The sequence below is a fragment of the Dipodomys merriami genome, unplaced genomic scaffold (assembly GCF_024711535.1).
Source record: "Dipodomys merriami isolate MVZ:Mamm:240054 unplaced genomic scaffold, mDipMer1.0.p SCAF_10, whole genome shotgun sequence".
Taxonomy (NCBI): Eukaryota; Metazoa; Chordata; class Mammalia; order Rodentia; family Heteromyidae; genus Dipodomys; species Dipodomys merriami.
This window is the reverse complement of record NW_027202271.1, coordinates 10,478,312-10,503,972: the sequence shown is the minus strand read 5'-3', so window position 1 is coordinate 10,503,972 and position 25,661 is coordinate 10,478,312. Positions and strand designations below refer to the sequence as shown.

The 25,661-nt window shown below is 41.8% G+C and overlaps 1 protein-coding gene across 2 annotated transcripts in view; it reads right to left on the bottom strand.

Moving 5' to 3' along the window:
• Positions 1-25,661, bottom strand: part of Ano6 (anoctamin 6) — a 172,112-nt gene that overhangs the window by 6,858 nt on the left and 139,593 nt on the right. For both annotated transcript variants that reach the window (XM_070039342.1, XM_070039345.1), the window contains 8 exons: positions 23,370-23,447; positions 20,275-20,497; positions 18,655-18,824; positions 18,133-18,230; positions 14,897-15,027; positions 8,729-8,934; positions 4,658-4,860; positions 1,620-1,725 (listed from right to left, as the gene is read on the bottom strand). In XM_070039342.1, coding sequence (XP_069895443.1) covers positions 1,620-1,725; positions 4,658-4,860; positions 8,729-8,934; positions 14,897-15,027; positions 18,133-18,230; positions 18,655-18,824; positions 20,275-20,497; positions 23,370-23,447 — 1,215 coding nt within the window. The remainder of the gene's footprint in view (positions 1-1,619; positions 1,726-4,657; positions 4,861-8,728; positions 8,935-14,896; positions 15,028-18,132; positions 18,231-18,654; positions 18,825-20,274; positions 20,498-23,369; positions 23,448-25,661) is intronic.

Genomic DNA, 25,661 nt, shown 5'->3' with positions numbered 1-25,661 from the left:
TCAGGAGGCTGAGAACTGAGCATTGCAGTTCCAAGCCAGACTGGGTAGGAAAGTCTGAGATTGTTATCTCCAGTTAATCACCAAAAAACCGGAAGTGGGACTATAGCTCAAAAGTCAAAGTGAAAAAGCTCAGGGACAGTGCTCAGGCCCTGAGTTCAAGCCCTAGTATTGGCACAAACAAACCCTTCCTCTCCCCTCCTTCCACCAAAAACAAAAACCATTATGGTCTGGTGTTTTTATTTCCATAGCAGTTTTTCAAATATCTTTCAAGTTTTGCTGTGATTCCTTTAGACATTAGCCTACTCGTTGGTTCTTTCTGCTATTATACAGTCTCTCCTCCTCATTTTAGTTTTCTTGGGCACTCATTTCTCCCCCTGGTAACCAACCGCATGGTTGCCCTGCTGCACTTTGCTGTTTAAGTGAGCATTTCTTTGTTATTGATTCGGCCTGATACACTCTCATGCTTTCTGGACCCTGACTTGAGGTCTTGCATCTATTATGGAAAAACGTCCTCTCCTCCATTTCCCATCTTATTATTCTTTGATTTTTGTTCAATCAAATTAGGAAGCCTCAGAATTTGATCGACGTTTCAATGTTAGCTACAGGAGACAGAAAACCTGCTGCTAAAGTAGCTTCACCGCATCCATTGGTAGTTTCAAAATAAGGGTTGGTATACTTTTTCACACCACAAATTTTAAGAATTTTGTGATTGGGTAATGCTCATTCTGAAAAGAAGTTGGCTAGATCAAGAGCCCACTGATAGCTGCCAGAGTCATTTATTTTTCAGAGCTAGTTAATTTTAGGGACCATAATAACTAATTTAAGAAGTTGATGAATTATGAAAGTACAATAATTGAGTAACACTATGAATAAAACTCCTATGCCTGTAAAAGTTTCCTGTGGGCAGAGGGCACTAACATCATTCTCCTTAAACCTTTCACCAGTCAGTGCTCCAAATTAAACAAGAGGCACTCAGTTAAAATGTATGAATTCTTCTTGAAGATAACATCCTTTTGTACTTTTATAGCTCACAACCAAAGCAGAGTGCCACTGGCTCACCCTATAATCCTAGTAGCAGGGGAGGCTGAGATCTGAGGATTGTAATTCAAAGCCAGCCCAGGCAGAAAAGTCCCTGAAGCTCTTGGCTCCAGTTAAGCAACAGAAATGGAGATGTGGCTCAAGTGGTAAAACACCAGCCTGGAGCAGGAAAGCCAAGCAAGAGGTGTGAGACCCTGAATTCCAGCCCCAGACCGGCACATAAGAAAATAAAGCATATGACCAAATTCTACCTAGAGCATTATGGTTGTATACAGGACAAACCTAATTAATTCATGGCCTAAAATCATTAATTCACAAGTAGTCAGGAAAGTGTTATACATTTTAAGTCAAATTGGCAGGTACATAAATTAGAAGACCTGTAAATAAGTGGCCTTTAAAGAATACAATGTGTCTTGATCAACATCATTCTTTTCAACATTTTCATCCTTCCAATCCATCTCTCCCTCACTCACTTTTCCTAATTTTGTAGGAAATGTATTGATGTTTTGACTATATTCTCCTCTCCTTCCTCTCTGATTTTGTCTCTAAGGAATTCCACCATTTGAGTTTCCATGTCTTACCTCCATGACGATGATGAACGCCAGCTTGGCAGCGATCACGTGCCAGTAGTAGATGTTGTGTTTATACTCCTGCGGGTGACCAGGTGGATTTCGGAAGTCTCGGTACCTGGAAACACAACAAAGGCACACCACTCAAAAAGACAAAATATTGCACGATTCCTCCCACATGCAGACTCTAGATCTTAAAGATCCATAGAGAAGGGAGTTAGGGTGAGTATACATCTAAATACTTTGTATGCATGCATGAAAAACTCATAAACCCATTTAAAACTTTTCAAGAAGCCACTGGCTCATGACTGTGATCTCAGCTACTTGTGCGCACGGTAGTTTGTAGTTTTTCACAGTGGGAGGTGGTAGGTAGGAAGAGTGTATTCCTAGGTTGAGCTGGGTATAAAAGGCAAGATTCTTCCTGAAAAAATAAAGCAACAAAAAGGGCCAGGGGATGTGGTTCAAGTAATAAGGCAGTTGTCTAGCAAGCTCAAGGCACTGAGTTTAAACACGACTACTGCAAACATAAATATAGCATTAGTAATAAAATATAAAATTGTGAGAAAGTTAAAGGAGCTGGCAGGTAAAGAGTAATAGAGGGGTAAATATAATCAAAGTACATTAAATTCATGCATAGAAATAGCAAATAAAATGTCTTACTTTGTACAAGTAATACATACAAATAAGAATAAACTGGGCACTGGTGGCTAACTCCTGAAATCCTAGCTACTGAGAAGGCTGAGATCTGAGGATCACAGTTTGAAGCCAGCCTGGGCAGCAAACCCATGAGAAACTCTTCAATTAATCACCAAGAATCAGAGGTAAAGGTGTGGCTCAAATTGGTAGAGCCCAGCCGAATCAGAGGTAAAGGTGTGGCTCAAATTGGTAGAGCCCAGCCTTGAGCAAAAAGCAAAGGGACACTGTTAAGATCCTGAGTCCCAGTACTGGCACATGCGCGTGCACGCAAGCACACACGTGCATGCACACGCGCACACACACACACACAAATGCTGGGAGAAAAGTCTTTTTTGGTGAAATACTAAAAGTTCAACTTTTTTTTTTGAGGGGGGTGGTCAGTTGTGGGGCTTGAACTCTGGGTCTGGGCGCTGTCCCTCAGCTCTTCAGCTCAAGGCTAGCACTCTACCACTGGAACCACAGCACCACTTCCAATTTTTTTTTGTTTTTTGTTTTTTTTCCTACTGGCTTATGGAGATGAGTCTCTTGGACTTTCCTGCCCCGGCTGGCTTTGAATTGTTAGCCTCAGATCTCAGCTTCCTTAGTAGCTGGGATTACAGGCGTGAGCTACTGGCACCTCACTTCAACTTTTTAAAAAGTGATCTCTGAGGCAGTCTTGTAAATTAGATTTCCTTGTAAAGCTTGATGTAGCAACAAAACTCTTAAAAAGTACTCCAAAAATAGGTTGTTAGACATGTACTCAGAAACTGACATTACAGATGGACTCTGTATGACAAAGAATCCAAAGAACCCATCTTTGATCTTTTTATGTGGGGGGGAAGGACTTTTTCCTTGCTAACTATGTAAAACAATTTAGCCTATTTGAGGCCTTGCACATTTTCTTAGCCAGCTCTGGGGTTTCTGCTCTACCACTTGAGCCACACCTGGATTTATGTCCCAGCATCCTTAGGGTAGATGCATCCAGGAGACCATGTCTCCCTACAGGGTCTGTCTATGCTCATCATTTCTTAGCGCTGTGTTGTTAATGTCCTGCCTAGAATCCACAAGACTTACAAGGATTACTTAAAGCAAGAGTAAGCAGGTTCAGGTAGCATTTTTTCAAGTTAACAGTACTTCAGACCCATTTATTTTGGGCTTATTTGTGCTTTCTTCATTGTGGCTATTGAGAAACTGAATCAATGAAGGAGTTGAAGAATCAGACTGAAAAAAATTGTGAAGCCTCCTTTAAAGATTATGATTGGGAGGAAAAAAACCAAAACAAACAAGTCTAGGACCAAAATGGTTAACAAACTATTGATAGGTAACTGAATTGGTGTATACCATCCATAGTTGATCTTACCAGCCATTAACACCAATGCTGAAATCTTTAAGATACTTTTTTTTTTTTTTTTTGCTGGTCCTGGGGCTCCAACTCTGGGCCTAGGCGCTGTCACTGAGTCTTTGTGTGCTCAAGGCTAGCACAGTACCACTTTTGGCTTTTTCTGGGAGATAAGAATCTCATGGATTTCCTTGCCAGGGCTGGCTTTGAACTGTGATCCTTAGATCTCAACCTCCTGAGTAGCTAGGATTATAGGCCTGAGCCAGGTCTTTAAGACACTTTAAGAGAATAGTCCTATTTTGTTAATGATGTAAATTATTTTGGTTTCTAGAACTCGTAAAGGTTCTGCTTTTAAGATGTCATAGACTTTTCTCTTGGATCCATCTCTCTGTAACCATTTTATAGATAGCTTTACAAATCATAACTGTAGTCTATTTTTTTTAATTTTTGGTTGGCATGGGGCCTAGGTGTTGTCCCTGGGCTTTTTTGCTCAAGGCTAGGACTCTACCACTTTGAGCCACGGCTCCTGGTTTTCTGGCAGTTCATTGAAGAGTCTTACAAAAGACTTTCCTGTCTGGGCTGGCTTGGAACCATGATTGTCAGAGCTCTGCCTTCTGAGTAGCTAGAATTCTAGGCGTGAGCCACCAGTGCCCTGCACAACTGTAGTCTTTATTAACATCTTACCATTTTTCTCAGTGCTGGCACTGGGGCTTGAACTCAGGTTTTAAGTGCTGTTGTTCAGCTGGATCTTTATGACTGGAGCTAGAGCTCCCCTCTGCCTTTTTGGTGCTTAATTGGAGGTAAAAGTCTCACTAACTTTCCTATTCAAGTTGGCTTTGAACTGTGATCCTCAGATTTCAACCTCCTGAGTAATTAGGATTATAGGCATAAGGTACCCTCACACAGCTTTATGAAAAAGAAAGTCATAGGGGAAAACTGTTTCTAGCAGTCTGACTTAAATAATACCAGAGAGAATGACATCACAACAGTTTTTCCCAGAGGAAGTTCACTCTTAAACAGTTAGCACAGAACTTGCCTGCACGTGGTATAGTTGCCAAGCCCAACATACGGATTGTCCTTCGCTTTGCTTTTGAAGTCCATCACATTGAAGATGGAGAGGGTGTTATTGATGTAGCCCTCCATGGTGTGTTGCGTGTGGTCCCCATAGGGAGGGACAGAGAAGGACCAGTAATAGACCAGGCGGGGGATCATGTCTGACGTGAAAGCGATGATCATGGCCTACATTGGGAGGAAAGCAGTACAACTTGTATAACTAGGGTTAATTAGCATGCCAAAATTACTGTCTCCATCAATCTGACTCAGAAAAAAAAAAAAAACAAAAACCTCAGACCCAAATATTTTTCTTACATACAAAATATAAATAGGGAATGCCATACAATTTTAGAGCAGAATTTGTGTGTTTGTGTGTGTGTGTGCGCGCGCGTGCATGCACGTGTGTTGGTAATGGAGGCTTGAACTCAGGGCCTCATGATCTTTGGATTTTTTCTCAAAGCTAGGACTTTGTCATTTAAGCCACAGCTTCACGTCTGGCTTTTTGGTTGTTAATTGGAGAAGAGCCTCACGGACTTTTTTTTTTTTTGGCCTGGGTTAACTTTGAACCTTGATCCTCAGACTTTCTCTTTTATGAGGAGCTAGGATTACAGGTAGGAGCTACTGGTACCCAGCTTGATCCACAATGGTAAAGTATTATTATTATTATTATTATTATTATTATTATTATTATATTCCTTTCTTTGGGCTACAATTCTAGAGAAAGGCCTATAGTTTTTAAATGCAAAGATCTGATATTTACTCTTTTAAAACACAAGCACCACTTATTCAAAATAATTGTAAACTATGATAATGGTAACTGAAGAGTAGCTTGCATAAAGTATATGTAAGCAAGTATTTTTCAATAAGTTATATTTCTAGGGCTGACTGAATGTTCTACTTTGATAAAATTTTGGCCTTCCATGATTTATAACGTTTGTAGATAGAACACTAACATCAACATTATGAAAACAATTAGGCTGTAAAAATTACTTTGAAGAATTGGCATAAATACTGTTTTTTGGCTGGTGGCTTATCTAATTCTAGAAACCTAGGAGACTGAGATCTGAGGATTATGGTTCAAAGCCAGCCTGTGCAGAAAAGTCTGTAAGACTCTTCAGTTAACCAGCAAAAAGCTAAAAGTGGAGGTATGGTTGAAGTTGTAGAGCACTAGCCTAGCACTAATACTAGCCAAAGATGATTGCAAGATGAGTTTGAGACCCAGGAGTGGCCCACACCTATACAAACATAAAAACCCAACAACTGTTTTTCATTTGTCTCATGAAAACAATATACACTGAATGAAATTTTTCTTGATCTAAATTACAATAATGGCCTTCAAATTTTCCCAAGCTCCAAAGAATCTTGACTTGTTTAGACAAGTCAACCCGTGACTTGATGTGTTGTAAATGCTCAGTATCTATTTACTTGCTGCTTCATTAGAGAACATTAGGACTGCTGCGTCCACAATGCCAAGTGATGATATCATCTTTATTAGATCTAGTGTCTAGGCCTCCAAGCTTCCCAAAGATTAAACTTTAAAAAACTTTGGAAGTCACTGATGGTTGAATAACAGAGAGAGTTTAATGTTCCTATACAAAAGAAAAATACATTAGTCAATCACAAACCTGTATCTATATCAGGCAGAAGACCTCTTAAGATCGAAGGCCAGTATGAGTTCTATGCAACTCTCTAAAATTCTTTACTTTGGGCTTTGAACCCTCCAAAACGTGAAAGAGGTTTAAGGTAAGGACAAAGGAGAAACTCCACTTTAAGCCAAAGCTGTGGCCAAGGTACTATAGTGCCAGCAATAAGCAAAGAAAAAGCTAAGAGGCAAAGCCCAGGACCTGAGTTTAAGTCTTAGGACACATAAAGTTCCAATAAGATAATTCCATTGTTGTCTGACAAGATGCCTTTTCCTCCTGATTTGAGTGGCTTTGAGTGCAGTGCTAGAAGCGTTTCCCACGCTGCACTGCACACAATTTTCCGTTTATATAGAAATAAAACTGGTTTTCAATTGCAGGTGCTCTGGCATGATACAACATTGTCCATTCAGCTTATTTACTGAACCAGCAGCTTTTACAAGGAATGGTTTTTATAACTCGTATTGGACGCCCACTCTCGGGCCTGGTACCTATTCTCTTCTTTGTTGCCATGAGGTTGTACTCATACACATAAGGCATTTGCTTACACATAGTAACGCTTGCAAACACATTTATGAACATATGCATGTATGCATATATGTACACTGTATTTGTACCCTAACAATGATGAAAATAAGGATGTCCACAGATTAATGAATGACAAATCTAATCAGCAATTTTCCTAAGAACCAGTAAAGGCAACATGTATCTGGGTACACACACACACACAGTGGCCTTGGACACACAGCCAGCCCTTCCATTTGTGCTAATGGAATGCAGCCGTGACCTGGATACTGGGGAAAGCTACCTAATTCAATCAAAGCAAAATGCTTGAGGGTGGGGAGTTTGAGTCAATTGAATTTGCTGTTGGTCAAAGATGAAACAAAACAACCTTGTTAGTTTCAAACTTTGCTGCTGAAATTTTTCCTTAAGTATACAAATTTGTGTTCCTGCCTTGAGTCAGTTAACTCTAGCATTTTGAACATGACAGATTTATTTATTTATTGGAGCTTGTACTCAGGGCCTGGGTGCTGTCCCTGCACTTCTTTTGCTCAAGGCTACTGCTCTATCACTTGAGTCACAACTGTACTTCCAGCTTTTCTCTGGCACTTAGTTGGAGATAAGAATCTTCCCGCCTTTCCTGCCCACACTGGCTTCAAACCACAATCCTCAGATTTCAGCCTCCTGAGTTGCTAGAATGCCAGGCTTGAGCCTGGCTGACAGATTCTTTTAGGACTATGGAATTTGAAAGACCTTGCTGCCATAGTTTTGAACAATAGCCTTCACTCTGAATACAGTGGCTATTGGAGCTATGATCTGTGTGGGAGAAAAGATCCTAAGATACCCTATTATTTGGCTTTGGGTATGACTGTGTGATATTTCAAGAAGTAGCAATGCAAATCAGATAAGTAGAGGGATTAGGGGAAGGGATTGACAGCTGGGTTCCAGATAGCTTGCTTTATAGCTTAGAACTAGAACCACAGTCTAAAAACAGTGAGTGATTTTGAAGTGTGTGTGTGTGTGTGTGTGTGTGTGTGTGTGTGTGTGTGTGTGTGTGTGTGTGTGTGTGTGTGTGTGTGTGTGTGTGTGTGTGTGTGTGTGTGTGTGTGTGTGTGTGTGTGTGTGTGTGTGTGTGTGTGTGTGTGTGTGTGTGTTATCTGGATGCTTCCCTTAGCTTTTTTACTTAAGGTTTTCACTGTACCACTTGAGCCACATCTTTACTTCTGGCTTTTTGGTAATTCACTGGAGAAATGAGTCTCACAGACTCAAGATGACCTGATGTACCAGTGGCTCAAAGGCTCTGCTGGTCTTCAGGCACCGCTCAATTCCATTCTCCAGGAGCTTGTGGGAAAAGGATGGGGGACTTGGATGGTTTGAAGAAATTCAACCTGGGAAGTCATTAGTAGGAAAGCGGGGAGTGAGACTGGCAGTAAAATAGTGGATGTAGCCAGGCTTCGATGGCTTGTGTCTGCTATCCTAGCGACATGATTGAAGCCAGCCAGGAAAGAAAAGTGTGAGGCTCCTTATCTCTAATAACTTTAAAAAAAATATATTAAAAAGCCAGAAGTAGAGCTATGGCTCAAGTGGTAGAGCACTTGCCCTGAGCAAAAGGTAAGGGGCAGAATCATGTTCCTAAGTTCAAACCCCACTACCAACACACACACACACACACACACACACACACACATGAGTTAGTACTTCTTAAGTCATTTCCTAGTAAAGAAGCAACCATGGTACCTTAGTAGGACTTTACCCAGTAAGTCACAAATAATTATAAACAATTAAAAAATACACTTTTAAAAGAATACGAATTATACAACAGGTAACAGCTGTAGTGCTTATTTGATACTGCCTTGGCAGCCTTAGCAAGCACCTGCATGCATTTTTGTACTGAGAAGCCTAGGTCTACTTACATTGGTCACCACAGCCAGGATAGCTATTCCTTGCATGATGGGCTGCCATGCGCCGATGTCTTGGGCTTTTGCTGGCACCATGCGTCTGAACTGGGTAGTCAGCTTCCACCCGTCCACTCTTATTTCCAGTATATTGTTCACCAAAGCCAACAGAGGAGCCAGTGGGAAAGAGGCCACAAATAAGGTGACGAACCCAAACTGAATAACTGTCAATGGAACAGACACACATCATGGAGGGAGAGATGGATGGATGGGAAGACAACATATTCTCTTTTTTAGTAGAGAAAGGCAGACAAAGAATCCAACCCCAAAGAAAAAACACATCCATGGCCAACAAGAACTTAATAACACTGAAGCAACTGGAACAAAACACAAATGTGAACTCTCTGGAAAGATGACTAATGACAGCTTACCAGTTCCACAGATCTTTAGGTAATAGAACAATAAACTGTGAAATCTAATCAACCATAATGACTTACTAATGATAAACTCAAGGTATTCTAAGTTTATTAACTTATAATATTTTTTCCTGTGCCAGTAGTGGGGCTTGAACTATGAGCATTGTCTCTTAGCTTTTTTACCCAAGGCTGGTACTCTACCACTTGAGCCACAGCCCCACTTCTGGCTTTGTAGTGGTTTATTGGAGATAATGTGTTAAGACTTTTCTGCCTGGGCTGGCTTTGAACTTCAATCTTCAGATCTCAGCTCCCTCAGTAGGATTACAGGTGTGAGCCACAGGTGCCTGGCTAGCACTAAATTCTGATTGCTGAGATAATATTGGAAGATGATTCATGACAGGATTAGAAAAAGGAGTCATGTGGACATTTCTCTCAAGTAAAGAAACATAATAAGTGTATGTGTGAGAAGGCTGTGCTTGGTGAATGTTGGAGAAAATATGTTTAAAAGCAGCAAGTGAGTGTGAATGCAAGAGCAAAGCCTGCTCAGAACTGACATGACTACAATCATAAAGGCACGTGGCTGGGCGCCAGTGGCTCAAGCCTGTAATCCTAGCTACTCAGGAGGCTGAGAGCTAAATATCATGATTTAAAGCCAATCTGGGCAAGAATATCCATGAGACTCTTATCTCCAATCAACTACTAGAGAACCAGTAGTGAAGCTGTGGCTCCAAGCATTGGCCTTGAGCACAAAAGTTCAGGAACAGTGCCCAGGCTCTGAATTCAAGCTCCAGTATTGGCACACATCCATGATAGAAATTGTCTTGAAGTCATGATTCTTCATTAGGAATTTTAATCTCAGTGTTGCAATCCATGTGGTCAAAGTATGTCTAGGTATCAGTGGTAGCTCAGAAATTCTTAATCTGTTTTGAATGGCCTTCCTGTAGAATTGGGACAGCATAGATTTGATACATGCCTAAGAATGGAGGAGAGGTGATTTTGGGCTTTTGGTTAGATAGGGAGCATGCATCTCTGTAGCCAGAATGGGCAAGGCTGTGGCAGGTCTGGCATGGCAGAATCTGGCACTTGTTTCTGATGCACAAGATTGAAGGCACTGGTACAAAAGAGCAGAGGGCTGTGAGGCTCTATCTGTTAAGTCACTCGGGCCAGGTAGGCCCACTCAGACATTCAGAGAAGTTAGTAAAGGACCAGAGCTGGTGAGGTCTGCCTCAACAACGGTGAGTGATGTCAGCATCTATATGGAACTCATCTAACCCTCATGTGCTTATTAGCAGCCTTGGGGCCAAGCAAGTGGGAGATCATGTGGAGTGGGTCAAAGCCAACCATGGTCAAAGGGGCTAGTACGTGATTCTCTGGGACGGATGGTCCCGCACAGTCTCCACGGTGGAGGGACAGGGCCTGCTGCAGCCAGACTTCTGGATTTGTTCATGAGAAGCCAGATATCAGGATTAGTTGAGTTTTGAAACCAGTGCAAATTCCCAAAGAGAAGAGAGAGACCATTTATCATGACAACAAGAGCACATTTTAGGAATGAATTCAGCAGGAATGGTAACGCTGCCATGCGAATGGAAGATAAAATAATGATGTAGGATGTGTAGGGTCTTGATTGTGCAGGTTTTAATTTGGAGACATACCAAGATTTTTTTTTTCCTCTGCAGAATAATTTAGGATTGTAACACAAAATTCAGATAATAATCCCAATGAGCTCTATTTGCTCAAGGCTAGTGCTCTACCATTTGAGTCACTTCCAGCTTGGTGGGTGCTGGAGATAATAGTCTCTCAGAATTTCCTGCCCACGCTGGCCTGGAATCATGAGCCTTAGATCTCAGCCTTCTAAGTGTCTAGAACCATAAGCGTGAGCCCTAGCTCCAGTCAGTTCCTAGAAAGTTTGTAATGCTGGTTATTTCTCCACCACTCCTTCTCTTCCAGACAGCCTTCTCCTGGCACTTTTGCTAGTGATGTGCATGCATACATTGAAGCTTATTAAGCAGTCATGAGGTGACCAAACAGTCCCTTCTCCATGGAACCATTCCGCCCCTGGTTTTTGTTTTACTTTAATAATTTTATTTATTTATTACTTATTTATGTAAGTCATGGGGCTTGGCACTGTCCCTCTGCTCTTCAGCTCAAGGCTAGTGCTCTACTACTTGAGCCTCAGTGCCACTTCTGGCTTTTTCTGCTTATGTGGTGCTGCTGAGAAATCGAACCCAGGGCCTCATGCATGCAAGGCAAGCACTCTACCACTGAGCCACCTTCCCAGCCCCTTTAATAATTTTAAAAAGCAAGTGAAGTTATAGAAGTTAAACAAAACTTCAGCTTGACACCAGTCTTACACCTGTAACCCAGCCCAGGCAGCAAAGTCCTAGAGACTCTTACCTCCAATTAACTACCAAAGAAAAGCCAGAAGTGGAGCTGTGGCCCAAGTGGTAGAGCACTAGCTTTGAGCAAAAGAGCTCAGGGACAGTGCTTCGGCTCTGAGTTCAAGCCCCAGTATGGGCGCACACCTGCACATACACACATCCAGCACTGAACTATTTCCTCCACAGCAGTCCTCTCCCTATTTCTACTTTGCCTGTATAGTTCTGTTCCTCACCTGCCATGATTCATGTCTTTAAATCAAATCTGCCTTCCTGTGTGTATGCCCATAGCCTCTAGCTAAGCACCTGTTGCTTGTCTGGGTTACCTGTTGTACCTCTTGAAATATCTTCTCCCCATCAAATACAGACAGCATCCAAACTATCTTCCATTCTGCTGTCAAGAGTAATCTGAACAGCTAGGCCCTAGTATCTGACACCTGTAATCCTGTCTACTCAGGAGGCTGAAAGCAGATGTGTGGCTCGGTGGTAGAGCACTAGCCTTGAGCAAAATAGCTCTGGACAGTGCCAAGGCCTTGATTTCAAGCCTCAGGATCGGTACATACACACACATAAAGAATAATCTGATCTTCTCCAGCACAAACATTATACAATTCTCCTGTTTAGCAATACTGCAACAGACTCCTGTTTAAAGTTCAAGGCTCCTGGCTAACTACACAAGTATCATAACGATATGGCCCTTGTTTACCAGATAAATATTCTTACCTGTGGTATTTCTGTTGTCTACCTGAATTTTTTTTTTTTTTTTGGTCAGCTGTGGGGCCTGAACTCTGGGCCTGGGCACTGTCCCTGAGCTCTTCAGCTCAAGGCTAGTGCTCTACCACTTGAGCCACAGCGCCACTTCCAGCTTTTTCTGCTTATGTGGTGCTGAGGAATCGAACCCAGAGCCTTGTGAGTGCAAGGCAAGCACTCTACCACTGAGCCACCTTCCCAGCTGTCTACCTGAATTTCTTTGAAGTCTTTTGTATTTTAAATATCTCCACTTCTCTGTACAACATGCTCACCCTCTTAGCCACATTTATTAATTTTTGTTGATGACATAAAGCTCAGACCAAATGTCCTTTTGTGTGTGTGCCCGTCAGTCCTGGCACTTGAACTCAGGGCCTGAGCACTGTCCCTGAGCTCTTGTGCTCAAGGCTAGAGCTCTACCACGTAAGACCCAGCTTTCACTTCTGGGGGTTAACTGAATCACAGGACAAAATCTAGCCCAGACTTCACTCTGCTGTTCAACACACAATAACAGACTGCCTACCCTCTCAGGAAATGATTCTGTTTTCTAAGTCATTAGGTATTATTTGGATCATTAGAAAACGATTTAACTAACATCTCAAAATCTGCCTAGAATTAGAATATTCTATTTTTTTTCTTTTGGAGTAGGACAAGGTCAAATGATTACATTCACAACTATTTGAATAAGTCTAATAAACAATGTCACACTGACTACTCTTTAAAGTACAACTCTTTTCCTCTCAGCACCTGACTTACCTAAGTACAGAAAAATAACTTTCATTCTGAGGGTTTTTTGGGGGGAAGGGGGGGATGGGATTGCCTAAAACAACAAATGAGATTTTGTGCCAGGATGTTATTAATGATGATAATGGCTCCAAATAAGAAATACTTAAAATGACCACTCATTTGTGAATAGTAAGTAGTTGTCTCACAGTCCTTTTAAAACACATAGAATAAATAAATAAGCTACACCCTTCATTAACCCAATCACAAGACATAGGCAAAAATGAAATTCAAACCATACCTCAGACTGCTGCAAAGAATGGCAATGAAAGCAACCACAAAAGGAACTTTTAACTCAGCAATGGCAGTAGTGGGGTTTGAGTTCAGGATCTCACACTTTCGCTTAGCTTTTTCAATCAAGGTGGATGCAGTACCACTTGAGCCACATCTCCCCTTCTGGCTTTTTGCTAGTTAGCTACAGATCAGGGTCTCTTGGATTTGTCTGCCCAGGCCAGTTCTTAACCATGATCTTCATATCTCAACCAAGTGGTTAGGATTACAGGCATGAGCCACCAGTGCCTGGCTAATGCATAGTTTTTTGTTTTTTGTTTTTTTTGGGGGGTGCCAGTATTGCGGTTTGAACCTGGAGCCTGGGTGCTGTCCCTTAGCTTTTTTGCTCAAGATTGGTGCTCTACCACTTGAGCCACAGTTCCATTTCTAGCTCTCTGCTGGTTAAATGAAGATACAAGTCTCATGAATGCATTGCCTGCCTGGGTTGGTTTTGAATGATGATTCTCAGATCTTAGCTTTCTGAGTAGCTAGGACCACAGGCATGAGCCACTGGTACCCAGCTTTCATGCGTATTATTAAAAGCAATTATTTTATATATAGAATGTGACTTAATAACGCCCACTTTCTTATCTGCAGACTTACAAACAGGAACCATAAAGAAGTGTTCTTACAAAAACTCAACCTCCTCTGCACAAATGCCAGGCCTGTCAACCAAACTTTGTGCCTGTTTTTTCTATTTTTTCTAGCCTTATAAAAACTATAATTCAACAGATTAAGCCAAAAGGACAATATGATATCTAGATATAATAGCTATCTCTTAGAACATGTGTGATGCATAATAGTAAGGTAGTGTTTCTTATGGAAGTCTATGTTGAGATCCATCCATTTAAAGACAAGTGAGAGCTTGAAATCAAGTTCAATGGGAGAGAAAAGGAGCTTACACAAGCAGACAAGACATTCAGGAAGAAGAGCTTGTGCCAACTCTAATTCCAAACCAGCAGAATGAGTCTGTTCCCAAGAAGTTGATTTCCTTTTTGCATATTAAGTATTAAATATTTTTAAAAAATATTTGCACCTTCCAAATATTTTGAAAAAGACTGCCTGGATTTAAGAAAGTAGTAACAGGCCTTTTTTGGGGTGGGGGTAAGGGGACAGTACTAAGGCTTGACTCAGGACACCAGGTAGAAACCCTGGTCCTCTACTTAGAAGATCCTGGCCTGCATCCAAGACCTAGATCAAGAATCAAGGGCTCTTTCCTGCCACATTCTTCCAATGACTTAGTTCACAGGTGATCAGCCCAAGCAGAATCACACCCCAGATGATTCGCCAGTCCATTCTCTCAGACAACATAGAATACTTGGAGAATAAATAGCCCACAAGAGCCTCGACCCATAGCCATTTCATTGTGGTGGTAAGAAATCTTTGCTTTCAAACAATACATATATTGATGGAGATACACACATAACTACTGCATTTGAAGGCCTGCTTGTATGATTTTTCTCTAGTGGATAAACGTTAACTCCTGTGCATGACACTATGCTAAATAATTATGGGGCTGCGTAACAGCTGCTTATGGACTCTAAAACATATTCTGCCATATTTCATGATCACATGTAATACCAGTAACAACTTACTCATCTCAAGATACTCATAAAACAATCCAAGCTTGCCCATGGGCTGCAGATGGTAATCCTGCTCCCATCGTGGGGTTATCTGTTCTGACCCGGAAACTCTTTGATATCGTCCAATTAGATTCATGATCCAGCTGCCAGAAAGACCAACATAGAATTAGAATGAATATTGTCATACCAAGGTCATAAGACTATTTTTGGCTATCTTAAGGGTAAACACATCATATTCTCAAGAAGTTGATTTCCTTTTTGCATATTAAGTATTAAATATTTTAAAAATATTTGCACCTTCCGAATATTTTGAAAAAAGCTTACCTGGATTTAAGAATGTAGTAACAAGCAAATGGCCTATTTTGGGGTGGGAGTAAGGGGACAGTACTAAGGCTCGAACTCAGGGCCTGGGTTCTGTCCTTTACCTGTTGTGTTCAAGGCTGGTATGCTATCACTAGAACCACAGTTCCACTTCTGTCTTTTTGCTGGTTTACAGGAGATAAGTGTTCGTGGACTTTAATGCCTGAGGTGGCTCTGAACCATGATCCTCAGATATTAGCCTCTTAAGTACCTAGCATGACAGGCATAAGACATCAGTGCCCAGCAGAGTGATTTGTCTTAACCCAGGAATTGTACTAGCTGATCAAGTACTGAATAAAGCAAAGTAGCAGCAATGCTTAAATATCAAAATAGTATGTGGAGCTGTGAGGGCCAAAGGGCTCACTGAGCTTGTTCTTTGGATGTTTTGGATTGGAAACCTATAGAACAATCAACAGTCCATACTCAGAGCCTGACATGTGACCTTTGCTGCCCTTGTCAAGTTATTTGACCATTTTCCCTTGGACTCATTAACACAATATGAAACTAGCTGCTGGCTTGTAAGGCTTTCCTCTGCCTTATTTTAGGATGGATGTCCTTCTGGCCAGCAAGAGTAACTGATACAGGGTTACTCTATACACTATATGATACAGGGGAGCTGGTCAAGACTTTGTATGACAAGAAGTAAGGAGTTTGCCAGGCACTGCTGGCGGACGCCTGTCATCCTAGCTACTCTAGAAGCTGAGATCTGAGCATCTCAGTTTAAAGTCAGCCCAGGCAGGAAACCCTGTGAGACCCTTATCTTCAATTAGCCAGCTAGAAGCAGAGGTATGGCTCAAGTGGAAGCATACCAGCCTGAGTTCAAGCCCCAGTACTGACATAGACACATACACAATACTTTGCAGACATAACAATGGTCTCCCCATCCAGAACATATGAAACAGGTCAGGTTAAGTTATGTGGCAAAAGGAAATTCAAGTTGCTAGTCAGCTGATATTAGGGCAGGGAGATTTCTATATCGTCCAGGTGAGCCCAATAAAACCATCGAGGCGGGAGGGAAAAGGAGCAGGAAGGAAATGGTGAAAATTATCAAAGACATGAAACACTGCTAGCCTTGAGGTACAGAAAAAAAGTGAAAAGTTTCTCTGCCAGGAAGGAATACTGCCCTATCAACACCTTGATTTCAGCTCAGTGAGAGAGAGAGCAGACTTCTAGATTCAGTAACTATAAGATACTAACATCTCACTGTTTTTAACCTATTAATTTTGTGATAACTTGTTACCACGGCAATAGACAACGAGCACAAGAGGCTCCCTGCTATCTGCAGGAAATGCTCTGGACTTCTGATTTTGATACGAGATGGGGCTTAAATGAAAATCTGGGATTTTCAGCTAACATCCTGCTGATCTCATGTTTAGGGCAACAGCTGTAAGTAGAAATCTCAGTGGTTATTATTGTAGACAATGACCTCTTCAAATATATGTATGTCTGTGCCTTTGGGATCACAAGTAAAGCGTGTATGCACACATGTGCCAGTATTAAGGGCTTAAACCCAGAGCATGGGTGCTTTCCCTGAACTATTGTGCTCAAGGCTAGCCCTCTACCACATGAACCATAGCTGCATGTATGGCTTTTTGCTGGTTAACTGGAGTTAAGAGTCTCATGGACTTTCCTGCCAAGGCTGGCTTCAAACCACAATCCTCAGATCTCAGCCTCCTGAGAAGCTAGGATTAGAGGTGTGAGCCACCAGCACCTTGCCCAAGAACACTTTCTTGAAAGCATAGGAGTTGGGAGTCATAGGAGCTGAATCCTACAGTAGTCTCTTACTACCAGGATGACTTTGGGCAAATCATTTAAATTCTTTGAGTCACTGATTTCACTTGGAGATAGGAGATCAAAATGAGGACAGTGCAGAAGATTAAACCCTACATAACTCTTAGTGCTGTGACTGGCACATATCACCAGATCACTACTGCTGACTTAAATGTATGCTCTCAAAGCGAGAGGGGAGGATGCAAAATTTGTGGGGCATAGTCAAAGCTCTAACCAGGGTGTTGGTTTGTTGCTGGGATATATAGTCACCAGTCATGGTTGCAGAGATATCACCATAACTATTAAACACTGGCTGTACTTAGATGCTTGGTTTTAGAATCTATTCTTATTAAAAGTCACCAGACAAGATACTAAGTAGGTTGTGGCCCTAATGGTTGAGGGCTGCCTAGCAAGCCTGGGACCCTGAGACTAACCCCAGTACTTCCAAGTAACAGTAGATTCTAGCCTGGTACCTCATACCTATAATCTTAGCTGCTCAGGAAGCTGAGATCTGAGGATTACAGTTCAAAGCCAGCCCAGGCAAGAAAGTCTGTGAGACTCATTAACCACCAAAGAGCTGAAAGTATAGGTATTGCTCAATCTGTTGAATGCCATTCTTGAAAGAAAAAAAAAAAAGTCAAGCAAAGCCAGGAGCTGGTGGCTCATGCCTATAATCCTAGCTAGTTGAGATGCTCAGATTTGAGGACTGTAGTTCAAAACTAGCCCAGACTGGAAAGTGGTAGCATATGAGCCTCGAAGGAAAAAAGCTAAGGGATTGCACCCAGGTCCCAAGTTCAAGCCCCAGTACCCACACACACAAAAAAAAACCAACCATGGAAGTGGCGCTGTGGCTCAAGTGGTAGAGCGCTCGCCTTGAGCTGAAGAGCTGAAGGCCAGCGCCCAGGCCCAGAGTTCAAGCCCCATGACCGACAAAAAAAAAAACAAAAAACCAACCACCACAAAAATCAACCTGATAGATTCTAAGCTGTGGCAGAGGCAGGCCTGAAACTAGCTATATGGGTAAATTATTTCAGTAGGTAGAGGGGGCGGTCCCATCCTGGCCCTGTCCCCATCCTGGCCCTGTCCCATCCTGGCCAGCATTCCTGCCTCATACTCACGGAAGTAGCACTTCCTGGATGTTGTTCCAGATTGCTTTGCCTCCCATGATTATTGTCAACTGGGTTGTCAGTTCAAGAAGACAGCCTCCAGGATCACACTAGGAAATGTTAACAAAGAAAACGATTTAGATGACTGGAACCTAGAATACAGTGGTTACATTTCTTTTTTTTTTTTTTTTTTTTTTGACATTCTGTCCAGTATATTAGGCTTACACCTGTAATCTCAGCTCACATCTCAGAGGTTGAGATCTGAGGATCATGGTTCAAAGTCAGCCTGGACAAGAAAGCCAGGGACACTCTTATCTCTGATTAACCACCCAAAAGCCTGAAGTGGAGCTGTGGCTCAAGTGGTAGAGCACCAGCTTTGAGTGAAAAAGCTCAAGGACAGTGCTCTGAGTTCAAGTCCCAGGACCAGCAAGCACACAAATCTAAGGACTAGACAATGAAGAGAGTATTCATTAGGCAAGTGAAACACAATGCAGCTAAAAGTGTCAAGAGAATCAAACAGTTCTGTCTTCCCACCTCTTCATTTCTGTACTTGCCCAGCCAGTACACTGGGTCTCCCGGGTAGCCCACAAATTTGCCCTTGAAGAAGGCGATGTAGAAACAGGAGGAGTAGTAGTTCACAAACTGGAAGAGGAACATCTTCATGGTTAGGCTGTTCTCGTAATCTGTCTGTGTCCTCGGCAGTTCTGTGGGGAAAACAAAGGAAAGGAAGGTAGGGAGTTACGCCGTGAACAGCTTTGGAAGCCTCATCAGACACCCGTACACGAGCAAGCATGCTGGGAAAAAGTATAATTCACACTGTTTCCACTTAAGCTGTTTGCAACTCCTTAATATAGCCACTGCGTTAATTCCAAGTTTACACATTGCTACATGTTCTCTCTTCACAGGAGTACTATATCCAGGGCACAGACATACATACACATCTCTGAAACTGTGACTGGTGACTGAGTATCCCAGGAATAAGAGACCCCTGGTTAAAGCTTTGACTCTTCCCACAAATCCTGCAACCTCTACTCCTCCTTTTAGAGTATACGTTTGAAAGTCATGAGTGATCTGTTGATATGTGCCAGTCACTGCACTATACACACATACAGGCATGCACATACACATGTCACAAACACATACATACATATGCGTGTACACAAATATGTATGTGTGATATGTGAGTCTATATTGTTTATATATAAATATACATGTGAATATGTGCCAGTATAATTATGGACATAAAGAAGTAACATGTATTACATAGCTAGATCACATGTATTTTTTTTTCCCAACAGTTCTTTAAAATTTACAAACACATGACCGAATGGGACATTTAGGAACTTTCTTGAGTACATACATGTATTACATCTGTATGTATATGTATTTTCAGCTGTTGCGTACAATTTACAGATACTATGTTATCAAATGGAAAGCCTTAAACTGTGGCCCACTGAGGCTGGGATACAGAGCCAGGGAAACAATGCTTAGCACAAAGGCCAGTGCTGCTGAGGATATTAAGGAGCAGCATGAGGAAGCCACATGGTGCTGGCCATGCCCATCCTTCCCGAGACACAGGAACTCAGTTGCCCCTGGAATGATGACCCTATTCCACTTAGTTGCAATAAAAAGACTATTTGCTTTCAGCAACAGAGTACATGATCTAATGTAATTGAAAATATTATTCAGCCCTGATGTGTTTACACAGAGCTAGGGCGTTATAATGATCGTGTCTGCATCGTCCCTTTTGTGAATACAAAGCTAGAGATCATGTCTATACAGACTGGCGGAAATACCTTTCCACTTGAAGATTTCTAGGAAATTGGAGCTTATAGGAATTGAAGTGCCTACAAGGTACAATCTGCAGTTTAACCAGGAAGCTACAAATGTCTCAAATTGCTTATGTGAGCTGGGTACCAATGTCTCATGCCTGTAATCCTAGCTACTCAGGAGACTGCGATCTGAGGATCTTGGTTGGAAGCCAAACTGGCAAACTTGATAAGACTCTTACCTCCACCAGAAAACTGGAAATGGGCTCAAATGGTAGAATGTTAACCTTGAGTAATAAAATTTCAGCTAGTACCCAAACTGAGTTCAAGCCCCAGGACCATCTCACACGCACACCAAGTTGCGCGAGTTGAGGGCAGGACTTACCGAAGTTTGTGATCATGATAGCCACTTTCTCATACACAGTGTTGAGAATCATGATGATGATGAAGCTGATGATGGATGCAGTGATGGATGTGGCTGTCTGAGGAGTCAGGTACTTCTGGATTGGGTCTGTCCCATTGACTGGGGGAAGTTTTGCAGAAAATACAATGAACACTGAGAGCCTGTAGACAATGATCCCAATAACAGAAGCAATGATCAACAGGATCTGAAAGCACAATAGATACAAAGCATGAGACTCACCAATAATGAGAATATCTTTTTTTCTTGGTGTTAGTGGTACTTGGGTTTCAACTCAGGGCCTTGGCTTGCTAAGATAGGGGCTTTCCTACTAAACCAGGCTTCCAGCTGTGCTCAGAGTTTTGTTAAAAAGACATAGAAAATAGGGTAGATGAAAGGGGAAGTCAAGAGGAAGCAAGCCAGGTGCTGGTAGCTCACGACTGTAATCCTAGCTCTTCAAGGAGGCTGAGATCTGAGAATTGCAGTTCAAAGTCAGCCTGGGCAGGCAGGTTGTGAGATTCTTATCTCCAACTAACCACCAAAAACCCAAAAGGAGAGTTGTAGTTCAAGTGGTAATGAAGTAGGGGGCGGGGGTCAGGTCTGACAGGTGCCATATTGGCCACATGGTGAATGACAAGGTCTGGTATCTTGTCTTCATGCTGGGAGAAGGTGACACCCCAGCCTTCCAGGTGATGGGTATGCTCAAATCCCAGCAGTGGGCTCTTGGCTGATGGGTTGCTAGACCTGTCAGTCCAGTGCCTGGGAATTTCCTGTGACCCTGTCCCCTGCCCTGACCCTATTTAGGCACGATTACACCATTCCACATGTCTCCACGTTCACATCCTGTGTCCTGTCTCTTCTCTGGTCACCATAGCATCCCTATTCAGCTCTCCAATGGAGCCTAAATGGCTTGTTGGTATTGTTTTTCTCTTTCCTCTCGGGTCTATTTCCTCACTGTAATAAAGACTCCAAGATTCTACCTTTCAAAATGTGGCTTCTCTGAATTCTCACCTTACAACAGTAGAGCTAGCCCTTGAGTGGAAAAGCTAAGGGATATCTCCCAACCCTGAATTCAAGCTTCAGTAAGCCCCAGTACCAGCACAGAAAAAGCCCCCCAAACCCTCAGAACACTTAGCATAGGTAGCCCAGGCACAGGAAATATGCTACAAGAAAATACTAGCTTTGATTACGATGACTGAATTGTCAAAAAGCTGTTTTTCTTCCTTGTAAGCAGTGTGCTTATAGAGCAGGCAGTGTATTTCCCCTGTAATCTTGCTAACCAGCTCTTTTCCCTTTACACTTAAAATCTTGTGAAATGGGTAGCGTGTGTAAATTAGTTAAGGCTGAGAAACATCAGAAGATGTACTGAGTTTCCTTCACCCAACACAACACATAAGCCATTTAAATATTACATGTTTCTAAAATGTACCAGGATTATTTTTAGAACGGTTGTGTGATTATAATAGTATTCCTTAAGCACTTCCTGTTCACCTGGGCGCATGTATATAAATCGGTGGAATCCCTGGAATTCTGTAATTATAATTCCTTTACAGGTGAAGAGTTAGGAGGGAGAGAGTAATCAGGTAGAGAGGAAGTAGGCAGGAAGTAAAAGAGCCCCCCGCCCCCCAAACTCCATGACTCCTGCTGATACCGTCTCTCACGTGGCTTTAGGACAGGAATTCAGATTCATTCCAAAGCTTTGGCAAACTTGCATCATTTCCATTCTTTTTACGGAGTGTGGAATTTCTCCAGAGGAGCAAAGTATGTTTGTGTGTGCCTGTATAATATACTGGGGTTTGAGAGGGTCCGGGTACGCTCCTTCAGCTTTTTTACTCAAGACTGGAGCTCTAATACTTGAGCCACATCTCCATTACTGGCTTTTTGCCAGTTCCCTGGAGATAAAAGTCACACATACTTTTCTATGTTGGCCTCAAACCTTGATCCTCAGATCTCAGCCTCCTGAGTAGTAGCTAGGATTACCAGGGTGAGCCATTGGCATTCAGTGATGGTTTTTGTCTTTTTTTTTTTTTTTTTTTTGCTAATTGTGGGCCTTGAACTTGGGGCCTGGGTGCTGTCCGTGAGTTCTTTTTGCTCAAGGCTAGCACTCTACTACTTGGAGTCACAATGCCACTTCTCCTAGTGATGGTTTAACAATTTAAAAAAAGGAATTTATTATCGTGTGTGGTTCAAAGTATGATTTAGCCTATACTTGTCCCTCCAAAAGTGTATAAGGATTCCATGACCACTTCTTGGCTCATCTCTACTTCACCTGTGGATTTCTAACGCCTTCTTCTCATAACTCAGAGAAGAGGTGGGCCTTCATGTCCTATTCTTTGGTCTCATTGTTCCTGAGCCAACCAAAGCCTCACCAAATTACATTACTATTATGATTTCATTAATAATAAGCAAAATACCGAGTGTTTTAAGTGCCGGTATTTTAGAAGTGTTGTCTTTTCTTGAAGGTTTCTTCACTTTCAGGAATCTTCCTTCCCTCTCTTTTTAGCTCTTATTAGCTTTTTCCCCCCCTTTATTTTTGTGCGTGCTGATACTTGGGTTTGAACTCAGGGCCTAGGTGCTGTTCCTGAGTGTTTTTGCTCAAGGCTAGCACTCTACCACTTGAGTCATAGCTTTTTTGGTGGTTAACTAGAGATAAGAGTCTCACAGGGACTTTCCTGCCCTCACTGGCTTTGAACTGTGATCCTCAGGTCTCAGCCTTCTGAGCTAGGTTCACTAGTGTGAGTCACCGGTGCCAAGCTCCTATTAGCTTTTTATTAAGGATATTCCTAGGCATTTTTATTCTTCTTTGTGCTTCACAGAGAAATGCAAAATCCTGAACCACTGACCTGTCTGAACCAAATGTGAGGGAAGAATATGGAAGAATCACCATGAATATTAAGATGCTGAACCCTTGGGAATTCCCCATGTGATAGCCAGGCAGGCTTTCTGAAAACCTCTGTTTCTATGAGATTGTAGCATCTCCAAGCTTGGCTTTAAATCCCCTTAATATCTAACGTTAGATTTTGAGAACTGTGTCACTCAATTAAAGAAATGTAAAAGTCACCATTAAGCTAGACTCCTACCCAAAAGAAGACAGCACTGGCACAGAGGGTCACTCGAATACATTTTCCACAGGCTGTGAAGGGGATACGTTCTTCTTCCTGTAAAGAAAGAAACAAATGCAAGAGGATGAACTTCTCCAAGAAAATTATTTTTTCTTCATCTGTCAATACCACCTCTTGAGCTTCATTTACAGAACAAAAACATGTAGTTTGAACTTATAGACACAAAAAGCCATAATTACACATTGTTGTTAATAACTTCAGACAGATACAATAAGACACATGCTATGTTCATTTTCAAAACAGCTTTTATGGAAACTGTAAGCATGAGTAACAAACTATTTTTTATCTGCCAGGACCTGAACTCAGAAGTCCATGCATCTGACAGTGCCAAGTCACATAGCCACACTAAGTAAACCCAAACTAACAGATGGAATAAAATCTATGAGGTAGAGACAAAAACTACACACACACACACACACAAAAAAATCAATGAAACAAAAATTTAGTTCTTCAAGAGGATAAAACTGATAAACCCTTAGTCAAGACTCAAAATCAGACATAAAAAATGGGGATATCACAATAAATACAAGTGAAACCCAAATAATCATTAGCTTATTTCAAACACCTTTACTGGAAAGCCTACTAGAAATGGATGTGTTCTTAGATCATCTCAAAATTGAGCCCAAATCGCAGGTGCCTGCTGGCTCACACCTCTAATCCTAGTTACTCAGGAGGGTGAGATCTGAGGATCACAATTCAAAGCCAGCCCAGGCAGGAAAGCCGGGAAAGACTCTTAAATAAGCACTCCCTTAAACGCCCCCCTCCAACCCCGAAAAAAGCTGCAAGTAGAGCTGCAGCTCAACTGGTAGAGCACTAGCCTTGAGAAACGCAGCCCAGGGATAGTGCTCAGGCCCTGAGTTCAAGCCTGTGGACTAGCACACACACACAAAAGTTAAGCCAAGAGGATATAAACCATCTAAACAGATCAATTAATAACAACAAACAATGAGATTGGAATATAATAACCTCCCAACAAAGAAGAGCCTGATGGGTTCACAGCCTAAGTCTCTAACATCTTTGAAGGACACCAGGGGCTGGGGATGTGGCCTAGTGGTAGAGGCTTACCTAGCATGCAAAGTCCAGGGTGCGATTCCTCAGTACCACTTCAACAGAAAAAGCCAGAAGTGGTACTGTGGCTCAAGTGGTAGAATGCTAGCCTTGAGCAAAAGAAGCTCAGGGACAGTGCCCAGGCCCTGAGTTCAAGCCCCAGGACTAGAAAAAAACAAAATGCAAAAAACATCAGCACCTCTCAAATTTTCCTATGAAACAGAAAGGGAAGGAACACTACTGAACTCATTCTATGAAGCCAACATTACACTCATTCCAAAACTGCACGGAGAGACAACCTTAGATGAACACAGATTCAAAACCCTCAATAAAATACCGACAGAACTCAACAACTGATCACAAAGATCATATATCATGATCAAATTGGTTTCATTTTTAGGTGTGCAAGTCTGGACCAACATATATAATGTGATTATATAGCACAAATATATATACATGTATGTATATAACCAATATATCACCAAAACATATTTATTTTACATAACAGAACCATATAATTATCTCAATGATACAGAAAAGGCCTTTGGCAAACTTCAACATCCTTTTCTGATAACAGCTCTGAAGAAATTAGGAATACAAGGAATGTACCTTAACATAACAAATACTATATATATGACAAACTTTAGCCAATGTCATACTACTTGGGGAAAAACTGAAGCCATTTCCTCTAAGAACAAAGTAAAGATGTCTGTTCTCTCCTCTTGTTCAATACAGTACTAGAATTTCTAGACACAACAGCAAAGGAAGAAAAAGAAATAAAAGGGATCAAAATAGTGAAGAAAGAAATCAAACTATACCTACCTAAAAGACCCTAAAGACTCCATACCCGAACTTCTAGAACTTGTGAAGGCCCTGGGCATGGGATTCAGAAATACTTGTGATAGAGGAGTTTGGAGCCCAGACAGGACAAAAATTCACAGAGGAATCTGGCACGGGGTCTTGGCAGTGCTTTTATATATTAATTTGGTTTGACAATGAGTTTTTAGAGGGTTTCTATTTTTCACTTTATAAGAATCTTTGAAGATTGCTGAGAATACATCAGTAATTCTCATTTACCTGAGTATAAAAATAGCTGGAGTTAATGGCTCATGCCTGAAATCTTAACTGCTCAGGAGGCTGAGATGTGAGGAACATGGATCAAATAAAGCCAGCCTGGGAAGAAAAAGTCTATAAGACTCTTCT